The sequence below is a fragment of the Monopterus albus genome, unplaced genomic scaffold, assembly GCF_001952655.1.
Source record: "Monopterus albus unplaced genomic scaffold, M_albus_1.0 scaffold144.1, whole genome shotgun sequence".
NCBI classification, from domain to species: domain Eukaryota; kingdom Metazoa; phylum Chordata; class Actinopteri; order Synbranchiformes; family Synbranchidae; genus Monopterus; species Monopterus albus.
The window spans coordinates 901,321-920,465 of record NW_018128024.1 but is presented as its reverse complement, the minus strand read 5'-3'; the positions used below and the strand labels follow the sequence as shown (position 1 = coordinate 920,465).

General features: G+C 41.0%; 1 protein-coding gene across 3 annotated transcripts in view; it reads right to left on the bottom strand.

Moving 5' to 3' along the window:
- The window catches only part of sdk1b (sidekick cell adhesion molecule 1b), a 255,116-nt gene that overhangs the window by 140,495 nt on the left and 95,476 nt on the right, over window positions 1-19,145 (bottom strand). For all 3 annotated transcript variants that reach the window (XM_020614282.1, XM_020614284.1, XM_020614283.1), the window contains 3 exons: window positions 18,125-18,281; window positions 13,686-13,792; window positions 12,970-13,117 (listed from right to left, as the gene is read on the bottom strand). In XM_020614282.1, the coding sequence (XP_020469938.1) occupies window positions 12,970-13,117; window positions 13,686-13,792; window positions 18,125-18,281 (412 nt within the window). The remainder of the gene's footprint in view (window positions 1-12,969; window positions 13,118-13,685; window positions 13,793-18,124; window positions 18,282-19,145) is intronic.

Genomic DNA, 19,145 nt, shown 5'->3' with positions numbered 1-19,145 from the left:
CTGATGGCAGATCCCACAGGTTTGCACACACATTAAAAGGTTAAAAAGCAATCAAACTGTACATGTAAATCAGCTTGAGATCAATTTACACCTGGTAATGAAATGAGATCACGTCATGCTTATTAACAGGTATTTATATTCAACGTTGTCTGCAGTTTGTTTTTTTTACACAAAGTAGATTTGGAGGCGTCAACGACCAGACTGCAGCCATGTTAGTGGCTTTTACTTCTTTTTCACCTCTAACTTCATGCATAACACCTACAATGCTTGGACATTTGATAAGATGTATTACACACCAAAGTCTGATCTGGATCCAAGTAGTATTCTGGATGCGATGATCCAGAATGTTCACAGTTATAGGGCTCACAGAAAACTGGCTACTGTGAGAAAACAAATAATGCTACAGACTTACAACTAAGAAAAGATTCAAACTCTGCTGACGCAGTGGGGTGTCAACAGATTTGATTTATCTTCGAAAGTTACCGAGCTAGATCCTGAAGGAAATCACCATTTTTCTTGAATAACTTTCAAACTAACAATAATTTATAATCAATATGATTATAAATGCAAGGGGTAGGTTTTCATGGTCAAACTATCATTGGCAGATTGCTTTTAGGTGGCACTATGGGGACAGTGAGCTGCGTTGATGGAGGTTTGTGCTCTCTCAGTACTGTCTTACTTGATTCTGTCTATTTTTGAGCACTTGGAATTTATTTATCAGGATGTGTGTGCGATGCTTGTTCTCATGGTGTTATGTTGTCTGTTTTCCATTGCTGCTGAAACACTGCAATTTCCCCATTGAGGGATCAATAAAGTACCTACCTACCTACCTACCTACCAACCAATCTACCTACCTACCTAGCATGTTGCCATGCTAACATTTGCTAATCAGCAGTTACAGTAAGTGCAGTGAGACTAATGTCTTAGGTTTTGCAAGTACATATATCAAAGTATTGTATAGTTTGACATTTTGACCTGATGATGGTGCTAAAGAAAATATTAAGGGATCATGAAAGTTATCACAGTTGATCCTGAGGGAGACATAGGGACTCTCCATCCATAGTTGTTCAGAAATGTCCCTGAAAAACAAAAATAACTTCATGGCAGTGTCAGAACAGGAGTCAGGGGATCATCACACTCAGTAGAATTTATGTTTTGGAACAATGAATGCCATGAACAAAGCTTTATTGCAGTTCATCCAACAGTTCTCAAGACATTTCAGTATTAATCTTATAAGTCACTGTGCTGGCGCCACTACAGAAAAGGAGAGGGAATGGCTAGAATCCGTAGGACTCATACTCTGGACCATGAATTCCAGGACAATACACCCAATAATAGATTTTCAGTCTAGACCGAAGTGATCCGCAATGCCAGCATGGCTAATATCAAGCATGACAGGTACCATATGGGGGTCATATGATGTGATATAAGACAGCGTGTGTTTACTTTTCATTTGAGGCAGAACAGGAAGTTTTTTTAGCAGGCAAAGGAAATGATAGGTAGGTAGTTTCTGTCAGAAAAAGGAGGTTGCAGCTGCTGTCAATCCTACTGCTGTACTGCTCATGCCAGAGAGCATCTGTGAATCTGAGTGGATTAAAAACTGGAGGCTGAGACATGGTGGTTCTGTAAATCTCAACAGTGTATGAACTGCATACATCTTCAGTAACTGGTCTGGCTGTGACCAAAGTAGGAGCTATTGTAAACTCAGTCACACTTCTATGGTAATGTGTCCTGCATGCGTTTACACCTTGTATTAACATACGTATGTTTTGCTTTATGCACATACAGATGGCTTTTTAATACAAGGGCCAGTGGTCTTAGTAAAAGTAAAAGCTGGCCTAATAGGTCTTGTTACAGTACATAAAGTGTTCATTTACTGCTACAGGAACAAAAACAAATATGGTGATTAATTGAGGATAGTTCAAATATGTTCAGGGAAATTAAAATCACAGCAGTTAGCAGTGATATACATTTGAAACTGTGATGCAATCATCTGTATCACACTCAGTTTAGTGAGCTTTTTGTTTCTACTCCACCCCCGCAGATTGTCTCCTCCTCTTGAATGTGTGATGCAGAGTAAGCCCCTGTTATTTGGGAGAATCATTAAGAATGGCTTCAGAGTTAATGTCTTTTCTACTTAAAAAAAAAAAAAAACTTTTTACCTGAGTTGTTTAAGAATGTGGAACACAGGTACACATAAAGGACAGATGATAGGAGTCGCAAATGTACCCAATATATCTGCCAGAAATCGAGGCTGTTATCTCAGCAAACAACAAATACACCTGACTGCAAGCTGAGGTCTGAAAATAATGGTGCTATCAACTCTAAAATATCCACCCAATTCTGTGTCAGGACAGGAGCGGAAATGTAATTTATTAAAACATGATGTTTTTACCTTGTGGTGTTTGTGTGGGTATACTTATAGCCTACAGACATGGAAAACACACCAACAGTTTTAGACAAAGCTACAACAAATTGCTTTTGGCAGAATAAGCAATGAATATTCATAGTCCAACAGCAGGCCCTAAAGTGCTGTCTTCATAATGCAATTCTATCCCACTCCACCTTGACAATGAATAATATTACCAGAAATGCAATGCAATTAAAGCAACTCTTTGCTCCCTGTCTCCCTTTACCACGTGTGTCATTCCACCCCCCCCGCAGTACAGTGATAACATTAAAAATTAAACAAGTCATCTGATTTCTTTACTGCAAAATTCATGCATGATAGTGCGGCGGCAGAACACGTAGCCTTTGGCTAATTTTTAGCAACAACCAGCCTTTTGCAAGCAGATAAAATACAACACAGATCCTGGCACTAAATTAGACATAAAAGAAGTAGACATACATTATAAAGAGGCAATGGAGTGAGCATAAGTGTGAGATTATAAAAGCCTTTCTCCAGTTATTTACACCACTGATTACAAATGTAGACAGATTACCACAGATGATAATCACTATCTAAATATGTTATGCATGGGTATGATGTAAGTAAACGCATATATACAAACAATATTAAGGTTTAAACTATTCAATCACTTTACTAAAACAATATGAGAACTGTATTCCACTATGTAATTATACTAAAAGTTAGCAACGTCCACACACATTATGCTCGTCTGGTGACACAACCCTCTGTGTCAGGTGAAAACAATTTGCCCGTGATTCAAACTGTTTCAAAAGGGACGCACAGTCCACTTCCGCCGACCAGTGGCTCAGAAAAAGAGGAATTTGAAATTGACAAAAAGAAAAAAATAGACAGAAAAGATATTTTAAAAGCTCAGAAAATAAAGATGAAATAACAACATATACTAACTGGGTTTTCAGACAGAAAACAGCCCCAAATAAATAAATTTTAAAAAATATTCCATGTGTCTGGTTTGGTGGGGGTGTCTGTCATACACCAAAAGACTTCACTGCATTTATAATCTGTCCAGACAGGGCTTCAATATCTTTAACTGTGGTAATCTCAAGGTCTTCTACCAATAATAGTGAGTGCATGTACCGTGTTTGACCCACCAGGGCAGTGCAAAAGTTAGCCAGCTTTTTCCACTGGATGACCCTGAGTTATTTTGCATTAACACGCCCGGGTGTATTAACAGATTGGCCTCATTCAAATGAATGAAGGACGTTCAGCACCGCTGTTGTCCTGACCTGACCAATCTGTGATTGAAAACTAATGGAGCATAGCATTCGTACAGGTTGTTTACTGAAGTTGTCCATTAGCTGATGAGCATCAGTTGCTTCATTCATGCTTAAAAATCACTGGCTCATTCATCAGCTGTTTGGCTCCCGGCTGACCAGTGATGCCCTATCACATACATGCAGGTGTACAGCCATGGTAACCTTACTCTGTTGACACCCTCATGCCAGCGGCGCCTGATGATGGAGCTCCCTCCCCTTCATAAAGCCCCTTCCTGTTTGTTTTAGGCGTTGTTGATCTGGCAGACATTTGATGTTCATTCATGTGTTTAAGTGTGGATCAGTTGTCCCAGCAGGATGGGCAGATCTGGGGGTGGCGGGTGGAGAGGCGGCAGCGGCCACCCCTGGCGCCACCCATGCCACAGTCAAAATGTGATGCTGTCAGTATTAATGAATGAAAACTGAAAAACAAGCCGTTGTCTTAAATACAACTAACATTTCTCTGCTTGATAACTGGTATCGGTATATTAGTTTTATGTTATACCGTGTATACAGCATGATATTTGCATTCATTTCTCCGAATGTGACTTGGCTTGATTCAACACAGTGGGGGTGAACCACCGTACATTTACTATAAACGGCAAACTCCTTGCCCACAAGTGCTCCTGACTGAAGCGTATTAGCTTCAGACTTTGTTGCACCCATAGACCCATTAGACCAATTACTTCCACTAGTTAATAATTATTTTCAAATAACACCTGGTTTAAAACCCCCAAAATAAGCCAACCATGAAACAACAACAAGCCAAATCAATTTGAACATCTACATGTATAAAATCCATTCAGCGTTTCCCTTTCAACGCCTAAGGTGAGCTGAAGGTTGTGTGCTGACGAATACCAGGGCTGCCATTTCCCTTTGAACTGGGATCAACAAATTCTAATAGTACCTGACAAGAATGAAGGACAAAGTGAAACAGAGGGTGAGAATGAGAAACTAACAAGTGAGCAATAGAGCAACAACCATGTCCATTGAAATGCAGAGAGAGGTAGGATATCGAAGTGGAGAATGAAGAGTTTACAGTCGGGAATTTTCATTCTGTTATTTGCTGCTACATTAGGGGAGCAAAGGAGCAATTCAATTACAGAAACTGGGGTTGGGGGAGGGGGGTAAATTGGAAAATATCAAGTTCAGGCAGGCATCTAGAAGGAATTCCTGTTGCTTTATGTCCTGTCTTTCATCACATCACAGTGGTGTATCTTTTAGCCAGTGTCTTCACTGCCATCAAATAATACGACTTCGTTTTTAGACAGGTAGATATTACTGGTATTTTCAGCATATGTATTTTGTTGTTGTACCATTTTAAAAGTTACACCACCTGTGGTGATGACAGCCTTATTGAAGCTGTCAGGGTTACTGTAATTCTTAAGAGGACAGTCTTTCAAAAGGTCAAATTCTTTATATGACTAATATTTTCCAGGAAGTTGTCTAGCTAATATATGGCAGCAATACAAAGGCACCAAATACTGCACAGGCTCGAAATTTATGGCAAATGACATGCCTCGATATACATGAATAGTTTTTGCCAAGCAAGTCAAATTTATCCTGTTCATTAACTGGTCCACCTTGCAACAGAGAGGCTGTTTGGGTATAATCTAGAAGATATTACAAAAATGTAAACACTGCTAGACAACAAACTACAGTAACCAGCCAAAGCAGCAAGGCGGCATCCTCAACACAACGTAGATAACAATTAGTCAGTAAAACAAAAACATCATGATGACAAACACTGTAATAATGGTTTCAATGCTGAAGTTAAAGTCAAACGGTGGTAATGCAGAGGACACGGCACATTTTAGTGTCACTTGTGTTTCATTAACATTCAGCAAGCAAATGGCAACTGAAGCAGAGCTGAGGCAGCTGCAAACTAGTGCATTGTCAACATTACATAAAAACCAGTACGTGAACACCAGTACGTGAACAAATGCCTGGATACTGCCAATATAACAGGCTTAGAAATAACCAAGTAGTTCAGTGGAAAAATCATTTTAAATATAATCAAAACCAGGGTCAGAGATACCATACTCAGTATGTGAGTCCGTTTGGGTAATAAAACTAAATAAAAGCCTCCACAAAAATGCAGAAACGCAGAATTATGGAATAAAATATACAAGCAGAGGAAAACTTTGGCACGCGGCTGTGCTTAATGCAGTCATGTGTTTTAAAATCCTACATGTCAGGAATGTCTTTGTAATCCCAAAAGTAAGTGAATCATATCATTGAGAAGCAAGTCACATACAGTATTTAAGCTTCTGGTGACTTCAGAGATCAAGCTGCAGACACAATGGATTCAAATGAGCTTAAATTCTTTACTCCATATTCATCCCTGTAACTTTTTTCCTCTACAGTATTTCTCTCTCAGTCACTTTGATCCTCCCCTTTGGCTGCTGTGAGAAACGGAGTCATTATGACACGCAGCAGAGGTGTCATGGATGGAAGACCTTTCAAATGGACGTTTGTATTTTCAACAAATGGCTGGCTCTAAGCCTATGCATCCTTTCAGTCTCCCTCCAAATGATGCACTGTTTCTCTTGATCTTGCTCTCTGTCCAATACACACATATGCATATGTGCACACACTCGCAGATACAAACACACACAACATCTGCTCACAAAGTTCAGACAGCGAGAAAGTTCCTTCTGTTCAGACCTCTGCTGTGTGTGTGTGTGTGTGTGCGCGCAGCAAAATAATGAATCACTCCCTCTGTTAATGTGGTGTTTGACAAATTAAAATGAATGAATGTCGAGACGCACAGAAATGCACACCTCTGCAGCATATGCCTGCTTGAACGAGGTCCATGAAAGTATTACCCATAAGGCCCAGTCCTGAAATTGACCACCAATGACATCAGCACTCGCCACATCACTTGACTCCCTAGCAACAAAAAACTAAAATATTCACTGTCTGTCATGGTTCTGCATAGATCCCTGCCTTTATCTGATCAATCAGGGCTCCCTGTGTCCTAGATGGAAAAAGAAAGGAGACTTCTAATTCTCCTCAGGGCGGATGTCCTCTGAACCTGCTGGCCATCAGAATCGTTTCGCATCCATCTGCCACAGGCTTCAGAGCTAATTAAAACCAGCAGCTCCTTTTCTCAACCTGAGCTGAGAGTCACAGCTAAAATATCTATCAGTGTCAGCAGCACTGAGGTGACAGCACTGTCCCCAAGTTGTTTGGACTGCTGCTGGACAGCAGAGGTGAAAACTGAGTCAATATGTCTTAAGTTCAGAGCCCATGTGAAGCAGAAGGGTGAAGGCAAGAAAAATATTTTGAGAGGGGGGAAGGAAAGCTGTAGCAAATCAGAGAGATGGCAGAGCAGCATGGAGCTGGAGTGGGCAGGGAGCGAGGGCTCCATTCGATTAGACCAGAGTGTGTGGGAAGTGACAGCTTGTAAGGTCTTTGCTGGTCAGTATTTTGAGGGCTGGGGAGTTTGAGGATGTTCATAGACAGACAGGGTGCATGTGTGTGGAGGCGAAGGGCACGAGAGAGCGAAATGGTATGTGTGTTCAATATACAGAGCGGGGTTAGGAACAGGCACACAGACATAAATTGAGAACAGTGGGACAGGCTTCGAGACAGACAGCGAGATGGGGCTGGGGACGCTGCATATCGGATCAATAAACTTCACAAATGACATCATCAGCTCGGTCACCATGAAGACAGCCAACCGCCAGGCACCATCTGGCCCTGTCTCACCGGACCGCGGGATCAGCCAGCATAACCTTGCACACAAACACAAACGCATACAGCCACCATTACACAGGCGCAGAGCTATGCAAATATTCACAGCACTCACTCTGACACGCATGAGCGCACACAGCGGAGCTGAAGCCAGGTAGGTGCAACTGAGGTTGGTCTGGAGGGACAGGCTGTGTGTGTGTGTGTGTGTGTGTGTGTGTGTGTGTGTGCAAACACCAAAGCAGTTAAGGAGTTCATTCAGAAACAGAAGTTTATGGGTTCTGTATAACAGTAAATCCTGTAGCATGATAATGACAGTAAAAGAAGTGAGTGAGAGAACAAAGCAATATAAAGAAGAATTTAAAAGCAGAGATGTAGAAGTGAGAGATAATGCAGGGAGGTGAGGGGGGGGGGGGAGGGGAGCGAGGACATGTCTTGTAAAGACAAGAAGGGAGCTGTGAAGAAAGGTGCAAATTAGTCTTTTCTGTGAGGGTTCAAAGGAAGTGTTATGCATGAATCTTCATCACAGTGCGAGTATGTGGGGTGCAAGTGAATCAGAATAGTTCATCTCACAGAGATAAAAGTTTTCATCCAGATTATAATACTTGAAGATGATGTAGAGGTTTACTTCATCTGCACAAGCACAGAAGAGCAGGAATAGAAAAATGACTAGATTATGAAGTAATGCAGATATGTTATCTAGCTAACAACATCATACATTGCTTCGGTATCGTAAAATAGACTACGGCAACTAGACATTTGAAAATCCTGAAATCTTGAATTTCAGACAAACTCTCTGCTCCAAAGCTGCACAGCAATCACATCTTCTCAGTCCAAACACAGCACCAACATCACTGTGCCCCATAGCAGGAAGAAAGTGACCATTTCTTATCAGGCAAAGTGAGAATGTGTTTCTCAGCTAAAATCAAATGATTCAAGATTTTCATCAGTGGCTGCCTACTGCCATTCTTTTAGTTTTCCCATTTTGTCACTCAGACGTTGCCATGTCTCAGACTGCAGAGAAATGAACTGCGTGCACCTTGTATATCTGGATTGATTTTTTGCTAAAGACTAATTAAGTAACTGTTAATGAACTGCTCATTAAGACTAAGTCTGTTTCTTACTTTGGAGCTTTGGTTTCATCAGCCAAAAAAAAAAGAGTCTAGTCTAACTATAAAAACATTTCCACACAAAAAAAACAACAACCACAAACACTATGAAATCCTCAAATATGCACAAAGATTAAAGAAATCTGTTACTGGCTGATTAAAGTAGTGTGTAGGATCAGTGACAGTTTTTAGCATAAATCTGATGAAATGCTACCGTTGAAAAGAAAGATTATGAATCACCAGCTTAAGGCTAAAGACATGATGCAGCAGGACAACCTGCAGACATCGTATCTACCGCCTGAGTGAACTATCAACACTTATGGACAAGTTTTGTTTTGAGAGGGACTGTCAGGGTGAACATTCCTCCCTGATTAATGTTCTGGTCTGATGTACAGCTATGCCAGCTGTTTGTCAGTGGTGTCTACCCTTCACTGTCTCAATTTGTCTGTTTCTCTCTCTCAGCCTTTTAAGGAAGGAGGAGATTGTCACAGACACTTGATAATTAAGAGGAGCGAATGATTTACATATATCCAATTATTGGAGGTGACACGTTTCCCTCTCTCTTGATTAAAATGGTATATGGTCAAAATAAAACATCTTCTGCATTAAGTGCAAAGCCTTTGTCATGTGAAACACTAGTTCTGCTTTCTATTCCAATAATGTCACTAACATTGTATTTCATAATAATGTGTTCATTTCTTTAATGGAGGCAGTTAAGTATTGACTAAAACCTGTCTGCGATGAAAAGGTGTACCATAGCTACGTATTCTGACTCCAACCACAGACAAACCTCTGACTTGACTCGCAACCTGTTCCTAACTCGCTGCAGACTTCAGCCGTTTTGGTTTATACACCCCTCTGTAATACCTGAACACATCACAGCGTGCATCTGCCAGCTACAAGTGTGCGGCGTGCAATCAATACACACAAGTAGTGGTGTTAATGAGATTTTAAAACCCTTGAACAGAAAAACCGCGTCCTGTGATGAATGTGGGTTGACCACATCTAACTTCATCCAGGCAGGTCAGTGACTAGCCAAGACGCACCCATCGATCGGCAGAGGTCAGAAATGGCCAGTTTTCAGTGTGATCGGCTGTGACCAGTGACCAGCCGATCACTCGCGCAGGCAGCAGCACAGACCAAAAGCATGTGCACCACGGAACATCTCACATGCACCTCAAGCAGGACTCGCACTTGTGTCTGTGCCAGGTGTCTGTGCACTCTCACATTAGAAGTGCTTGGTGTACAAACAGCGCACAAAGGGGGGTTACAGAAACACCTTGGAGAAGGGAAAACAACAGTACATCCAAACCTCCGACAAATAGGACATGGCGAGGGAATTACTGGCTACACATGGTATATACCTGTATATGTACGGTGTGTCCAAGCTGTGGTAAAACACAGCAAATACAAAGTACACACACTTCAAAAAGAACTGTGTGCCTTTCTATTACCTGTTGCACCTTTTTATATTTGGAGAAGTACAAATAGTGCACCGAAACTGCCTGGCAATACAGACCTAATGCTCATGGCACTTCCGGCACATGTAAATTTGTTTTACAAAAAATCTGTAGGCTTGCATGATGTTTGAATGATCAGTTGTGTAGTGTCATAGGACAGGGTTGCAAAAAGCTAAGAGATGTATTTAAAAGTTTCACACTTCCTGCCTCCAATGTGCTTTGGAGGTATCCAACATCTTTACTTTGAGTCACTTTCCATATTTATCTGCAGGTTCACAGAATTCACCAAGGGAAACGTTAGATGACCTGTGGCAGCTCAGAGGGGGCACGCTGTTAACCCGCTATAAACCCGCCATAAACCCTTATTAGCTCAGACACAGGAAGATGCAATTCAATAGATGAAAATGCTCTTGGAACAGACATATTAAGTTGGAACCATCAGACTCTTGAGACTTGACTCAGACTCCAACTCCAGCGACTTGAATTGGACTCTAATGCAAAGACGTCACATTTGACTCCGCGTTGCATGAATAGGCATCGACATCATTGGTGCCGCGATGAGAAAACCAAACCTCTCGGCTGACTGCTCAGCTGAGTGCACCTGCTACTGTATATTGTGACAGCCGACGTCTCACTGTCACATCATATTGTGTTTTAAATGCTCTCCTAACTTAGTGCTGCAACTGTTACATCAGTGCTTACTCTGCAATCTCTGCAGCAACTTCAGCTTCAAGTCAACATTCATTCCATCATTCACTTTGCACTTTATTAATCGCATATGTTTGACTCTGTAATTATGTGACAACTTGTCTCTATGGCTCCTGTCATTTTTGGTTATGGACAGGAGGCTGCCAGAAACCAAACCTGCAGCCAAACAGCATTACTACTTTTATACTGCTTATTGTGTATCAATAAAGCCAAATAAAATGCAGTATAAACAGTGTTTTGGGGCCCTGCCAAACAGATATAAGGTATTTCCATGGAAGTTTGTTCTTTGTTCTCCATTGAAGCTGGACCTTTAGTTTCTGGCAGTGTAAGATTTCCATTCCTGTCAGGCTTAATTTAGAATAGATGAATAATATGTAGGATAAAACACACAGGATACAGTTACTCTAGTAAAAATTATGAATCGTAGGCCCATGCCAGCAGTAAAATAAAAAACCTAAAGTTGGCAGTGTACTTCAACAAAAGTGTTGGATAGTCAAACACCATCAACCTCCCAGGACAGCGTGCACCACTAGACAAATATTTAAATAATTATGGTGCTGGCTTTTTGGTGTAAATAATAACTATTCACACATTTTGCCTTCCAACGTGGGAAACACGTTTCACAAACTAGCTGCCTTGTGAGGCTGGACTTGCACTTGGACTTAACTTGTAACCCTAGGACCACTTGAGAATGTCACAAATGGATTGGGGCTGCTCTTCGTGTCCTGCTGTCAATGTTGCTTTGATATGTAAAGGAGTGTGGGGCAGGAAAGAGAAAGTAAACACAGGAAGAACCGGTGAATACTCCTATGAAATAAATGTGCTCTGCGACATGGAGAAACAGCATAACCAGTATATGCTCATAATTGTGGCAATTATTTAGGCAATAAATGAAATAAAACTATTCCAACTTTGAGAAAATGTAGTGAAAATACAATACTGTGTGATACTTTGCAAAGAAGACGTGCAGCCTACATTCGACTGAGCAAAAGGGGAGTGAATACTGAGCATATACGACGACACACTGAACCACTTAGCTCAAACTTGCAGTGCACTCCTTGTAGTTGGTCTGGATTGAGGTCAGATCATGTTCACACCACAAATGAACAAATCCAAAGTTCGTTTGAAACCTTACCAAGACCACCGAAAGAGTCTCGGTGCGATTGTTTTGATCTGCGCCCAAGTGCAATTGCTGTGTTCACACCTGCCCAAACGAACCGCACCAAGGGGTTCTGAGAAGAACAAAGGACCCCCCATGTTCTGTCGTTGATGGACAGCAGGAGGCTAGCGCAGTGTAGCATAGATGCTCAAACAGTAAAGACTTTCAGTGGAAGCAGAGTCTCGGGCAGCAACATAACTGCAGTCCACTATCATTAAGCCCCACTCAGTGAAACCTCATTAAATTAACAGAAGAACCATTTCCCGTGTTCAGTCAAGTTAAAAAGCAAAGTCAAACTTGATGTGAACCAATGACAAAATAAAATAAAAAAGAAAAAGCTGCTTATGTAACCCCACTCCACAAAGCTTTCTGAAATGTACTTTTGAGGCGGATAACTGCCGTTAAAGAGGAAGAAGTTGCTGTCTGGTCATTTATGTGTACAGCAAGGCCACTGACAATTTCATTCAACAACACACAGGGGAGCAGTTAGTGTTCTTAATGGGGAGTTAGTTATCTGGGCATGAGAGCAGCCTAATAAAACCACTAAAGGTCTATATCACTTTCACCGATGAGTAGATTCAAACACGTTTTCTAATATTATGTAATATACTGCCTAAATCTATAGCACATTATTGTGAAACCTTTTCACAACAAGTCTACACTTCACTGTGTTGTCAGAATAATTACAGTATTAATACAGGGGAAGAACATTTCAAAATAACACTAACAGGACAGCTGTAGCAGCTAAGGAATAATATGCAAATTAGAGGCATTTCAAAAGGAGCCAGACAACAGCATTAAACAAAAGGCTGTGAAATACAGCTTACACAACACATCCAGGGACCCTCATATCTCTGCCGTACAATTAATATAAGAGAATATCTCCCATGCACCTAAAATTACTTAATAACGTTGTAGATTTGATTCACTGAAAAATCCTTTTTATCTTGTTTTGATAATGTCCTACAGTAAGTCTATTGTACAGATGTCTAATTAAAAGGGTCACTTATCTAAATGGCTTATTATTCATAACAATTGGTGTAGAAAGATTAAAAAGAATTGTTGTGCTGCTAGAGCAGGCTAATTAATATACCACCGAGGGACAGGCAGTGTAAAACAGAGAGAGAGAGAGAGAGAGAGAGAGAGAGACACCTACATTCGGTCGTTGGGGATGATCTTGTGTCCATCTTTGAACCATGTGACTATGGGTCGGGGGAAAGACGTGAGGATCGGCGGGCTGATGACAGCTGCTCTGCCCTGAGTCACCGTCTTTCTCTGCTCTTCAGCGGAGAAGTTCCCCAAAACTGGAGGAAGAGAAAAAGATGAAGAGCTTGAGAATCAATTTCAATTATCAAGGTAGAGTCGGTCAAAAAGCCATTAAGGTGAACCGGCAGCGTTAAGGCCTGGTCACATTGGACAACAAAATTCACCCTTGTGTCCTCACCAAATGTGTTATTCTAGCAGATGAACACAGAGTACTTACTTGCATTACTAGCTGGTAAAATACTACAGCTACATCCAACAGTATGTGGAAGCTAATTTTGCCCCATGAGCAAATCCACTGATTACAAGATTCAGCTGGAATGAACTGATTTTATCCCTTTATATGCCGGTGTGGCAGAGCCTGTAGTCTTACAACACATAGACAGTTTCTAGTTTGAGTATTTTAGTGTTTAAATGCTTCACAAACACTAAAGTGAGACTGACATGTTTAGAGAAAAAGGAACATGTTTATGTTGGCATAACCAAAAGAGATTGTGATTTTATTTAGACTATTTAGAACAACAGCATCCTCAATCATTAAGAAAGCTTCTGTATTATAATGGTGCAGACACAGCGCCAACACCTGTGTGTGTGTATGTGTGTACTCACAGGCCACCTGCACCTCTGTCCTCTTGTGTATTACTGCTCCCATCCTGTTCCTCACCATACACTGATACAGGCCAGCGTCGGTCCTCTTCACAGACGGGACAGACAACCTAACGATGGACGAACACATAAAGACGATGGTAATGAGAGTGTGTATTATCTGTGAGCTGTAAATAAACCCTATGAAAATGAGAAAGGGGGCGTTGGGAGTGATGCTTGCAGACCATCGAGACAGAAGGGAAAGCAGTGGAGGTCTGTTCGTCCATATGTACGCACTCTTCTGTAATTCCCTTTCATGACCTTGACCTGACAATGGATTGGGCCTAAGGTTGTCAAAGTTCCCCAATAACAGAAGGGAAGGAGGAGTAGCGCATGTGTACAGTATGTGTGTGTGTGTGTGTGTGTGTGTTGTGTATGAGGAGGTTTCTGACTGTGTGCATGCTTTTTTTTCTGTTAATGTGGTTTTAATGGAGTGTGCATCATTAATGAGAAGCTTGGCATAGGATCTAGGTTAGTGCCATGCTGTACAAACACACAAATGTATATACACACATATTACACACAAACTGGCCAGACACAATAAAACTGGACATTGCTTTGGGGCTCATTATCAATACCAGGACAGCCAAGTATTTAACTCTCAGGCTGTCATAGTAGGCTGCCAACATACACAAAACCACACACGCATACATCATGCAATTCCATTTGAATCAGGAACGACACATTACACAGCAGTTCTCATCCTGAAACAGATTTTGGTATTGGACACTTCCTCGTGCTGGATGTCTCTGTCTCAGCCTGTTCCATTTCAGTTGGTGTGTGCGTTGGGGCTGTCCGTGGATTTTTCTGAAACCCTAACAAGTGTTTTTCTTTATGCATCTCATTAAACACAAAGATCAGTGTTGACAGGTCCCAATCAATACAATAATTTCTTAGTCAGTTTCTCTGACACAGTCTCAGCTCTGTGGGCGAAGCCAAACTCCCCATGTGGTTCAGGACAAGTACAGGATCAATGAGGCTTTACAGTGAGACAGCGTCTGCAAAAATTGATCAAGCCTTCCCCTCTAGCATCAGTGTGAACACATCACAACAATACATTTAAGTCTTTCAGTGGAACATGTCAGTCAGGAACACTCACTTTTTTGAACAACTGATTTGTGTTGTATTGTGTTGCTACAAAGAATGGGGTGCATCGCCCAATCCAGCTTGTAGAGGCTCAAAACTGTAATTGATGAGCCAAAGGGGGTTCTACAAAGTGCTGAATTAAAGGTCTTAGTACTTCTATAAAACAGAGATTCTAGAATTTTAGTAAATTACTTAAAAAAAAAAAACTAAATGCAAGGTTTCACTTTGTCATTATGAGTTATTGAGCGTAGACTGAGGGAAAATGAAAATGTAGGCATTTAAAATGAAACTGACAAAACAAAGTGTGCATAAAGTGAAGGGGTCTGAATATTTTTTGGAAGCCACTGTACTGCTTCATATGTAAAAGAAAGAAAATATGTGGATATGTGGTTTAAGTCACTGTCTATTTAACCAGGCGTCTCTTTATTCTCTTTTCACCAGTGTCTTGTTACTGCACTGAACAATGAAGAAGGTGAAGCAGGTTGCTACAGTTCTACCTGCACGATTAGGCAGCATTTGGTCCTTGTGTAAAATAACATTGTCTGCCAAATTATTACACAGTTTTAGAGCTGCTCCTGTACAGCAGCCTTGTCAGCAGTGGTCGTCTTACCTCCTCCTTTTTAAAGTCTAAACTGGCTTAATAATGACTTCAATCCAACCCACCGTGTGAAAAGTGACAAACTACTGCAGCTGAAAAAAAAACTAAACTTTATTGTCAAAATGTATATACACACATATTACACACAAACTGGCCAGACACAATAAAACTGGACATTGCTTTGGGGCTCATTATCAATACCAGGACAGCCAAGTATTTAACTCTCAGGCTGTCATAGTAGGCTGCCAACATACACAAAACCACACACGCATACATCATGCAATTCCATTTGAATCAGGAACGACACATTACACAGCAGTTCTCATCCTGAAACAGATTTTGGTATTGGACACTTCCTCGTGCTGGATGTCTCTGTCTCAGCCTGTTCCATTTCAGTTGGTGTGTGCGTTGGGGCTGTCCGTGGATTTTTCTGAAACCCTAACAAGTGTTTTTCTTTATGCATCTCATTAAACACAAAGATCAGTGTTGACAGGTCCCAATCAATACAATAATTTCTTAGTCAGTTTCTCTGACACAGTCTCAGCTCTGTGGGCGAAGCCAAACTCCCCATGTGGTTCAGGACAAGTACAGGATCAATGAGGCTTTACAGTGAGACAGCGTCTGCAAAAATTGATCAAGCCTTCCCTTCTAGCATCAGTGTGAACACATCACAACAATACATTTAAGTCTTTCAGTGGAACATGTCAGTCAGGAACACTCACTTTTTTGAACAACTGATTTGTGTTGTATTGTGTTGCTACAAAGAATGGGGTGCATCGCCCAATCCAGCTTGTAGAGGCTCAAAACTGTAATTGATGAGCCAAAGGGGGTTCTACAAAGTGCTGAATTAAAGGTCTTAGTACTTCTATAAAACAGAGATTCTAGAATTTTAGTAAATTACTTAAAAAAAAAAAACTAAATGCAAGGTTTCACTTTGTCATTATGAGTTATTGAGCGTAGACTGAGGGAAAATGAAAATGTAGGCATTTAAAATGAAACTGACAAAACAAAGTGTGCATAAAGTGAAGGGGTCTGAATATTTTTTGGAAGCCACTGTACTGCTTCATATGTAAAAGAAAGAAAATATGTGGATATGTGGTTTAAGTCACTGTCTATTTAACCAGGCGTCTCTTTATTCTCTTTTCACCAGTGTCTTGTTACTGCACTGAACAATGAAGAAGGTGAAGCAGGTTGCTACAGTTCTACCTGCACGATTAGGCAGCATTTGGTCCTTGTGTAAAATAACATTGTCTGCCAAATTATTACACAGTTTTAGAGCTGCTCCTGTACAGCAGCCTTGTCAGCAGTGGTCGTCTTACCTCCTCCTTTTTAAAGTCTAAACTGGCTTAATAATGACTTCAATCCAACCCACCGTGTGAAAAGTGACAAACTACTGCAGCTGAAAAAAAAACTAAACTTTATTGTCAATTAATCTGCAGATTATTTTCTCAATTAATCTATTAACTGTTTGTCCTTAAAATGTCAGACAATAGTGAAAAATATGTTCATTTCAAGAGGCTCATTGTAATGACTTCCCATGACTTTTTTGTCCAACTTAGTCCAAAACCCAAACGTATATAGTTTATTTTTATGTAAAACAAACATGTGCATCAAATTCTCATATATGAAAAACAAGAGCCAACAAATATTTGGCTAAAACAATTATTCAACTATCAAAAAGTTCCTGATTATGTTTCTCTCAACTAATTGGTTAATTGATTTATTGTTGCGACACTACAAATCATTTGCACTTATAACGCCGCTCATCTGAATTCTTCGCTGTCTAGTACATTAAACAAGATTTGAGGTAAAAGAAAATAATGAGAATCAGAATCAGCTTTACTGGCCAGGTGTGCTGGACTCGAGGATTTTGACTCTGGTGCAGCGGTTCTCAATGTGCACGTACATATCCCCATGCAAGGGGCAAGTAAACCGTAAACCAACATAAGGCTGTGTAATATAACTAAATAAACACTATAAACAAGCAATAAACAACAAACGGCGAGCTAGCATGCAAGACAGCAGCCTAACCATCAAGACCAACCGGGTCTTGTGTTTTGCTCAAGAACACACTGACACATACAGTAGGAGCCGGGGACCAAACCACCAACCATTCTATTTATGGACGCCACGCTTTACCTACATACAGCCGACTAATATTAAAATACATGCCAATTTAACATAGCCCCAACCTCATCAAACCAACGTAGCTCAAACACTGAGAGCAGTCCAGTCTACAGCTACACAAGATATCCAGGGTTGAACAACGACCGCCTGCAAAATGCTGGCTCAAACTGTCCCTCCCTCAGTGTGCGTGCATTCCCAAGATTCCCTCTGTTTCTGATGTGGAAAACAACTTTGTTTCACAGCTGTAGTTTGACAAGAGGGATTGCTCTGCTCTTACCAGCCAACATACCCCGGGACAGAAGGAGAGGGGCAGACAGAAAAGCTCAAACATATTGATTGGTTCTCTTCTGCTTTCCCCAGATCATATGTATATTTATGGTGCTAATGTAATTATTAATCTCACTCTGGCCTCACTGTTCTGACCTTGTCTAAATACAGTCCATCCCATGGGCACAGCAAGTGGCTGTCCATGCTACAAGCACGACTGAACACACAGAGGACTCTCAGAAGAAAGGATGGAAAAGAAGAGGGGGAAATAGTGTCAGACAGGCACACAGTGAGCAGAGAAACTCGCCAGCCAGTGCTAACTGACCTGTACTGTGGCGTCCACTCAGTGATGTTGCTGTTGTTGAGAGTCCAGCGGTACTCCAGAGGCCAGCTGCCTCCAGCCAGGCAGGTCAGCACCAGCCTGTTTCCTTCCAATACCACCTGCTGCCCCAGTCCACCCCCTTGTAGGTAGGGAGCCACCTCTGACAGACAGACAGAGACAGAAAAGGGAAAATGTGTTATTTGTGTTAGTTGGAAAAAGTCTGAATTGTCATGTCATGCTCAGACAACAGAGCCGATGTCAGCTGTATTCAACCACAACAAAAAAAGAAATACATTTATGTTCAGTGTGGGCAAAAAAACGGATTTCATTGTCTTTAGTCTCCGAGTGGAATCTGAAAATACTGTATTAAGGTTGGCAGGTGCCATTTAGCAAATGTCAAGACAGACGCACTTAAAAAAAAAAAAAAAAGACAACTGGCATCAAGCAGCAATAAAAACTTTGTGTCCTAAAACATATTTTCATACAAACAGCATGAATGCATTTGTAGCAATATATCAGATGCTCCTTTTTATATTAATCAAACATTAATCGGAGGTTCTGACTTTTACAGCTGCAGCAGCTACAACTCAACGCCCCACATCAGCTGTTTGATGGTAAACAGTGTCACAAATTATGACCCTGCATTTAAATTATACCTGACAATAAAAATGATGTAAAAACCATGTGTGGCATACGCTGCATGTGGAAACACTCACGCCTATTGTTTTCTGTTTAATCCTACAAACCAGCAACACATGCACTATAATGTGCATCACCACTTCAGTGTGTCCTATTTCCCAGTGTTGATGTGCATCAATGGTCCAGAAAAGCAGCCATTGTATCACATTTACTCTGTGGAAAGACGCACTGTAACTTGACTACTCTTATGTGTTCACGTACCATCTGCTGTGAGTTTCTGGCATAAAGCAAATCAAATGCTGGTTTATATGAAGTTTCTCAGTAAAGCCTATTTACTGTAATGTGCTGTAATTCTTCACCTCCATCTCACCTGTTATTTCCCTAC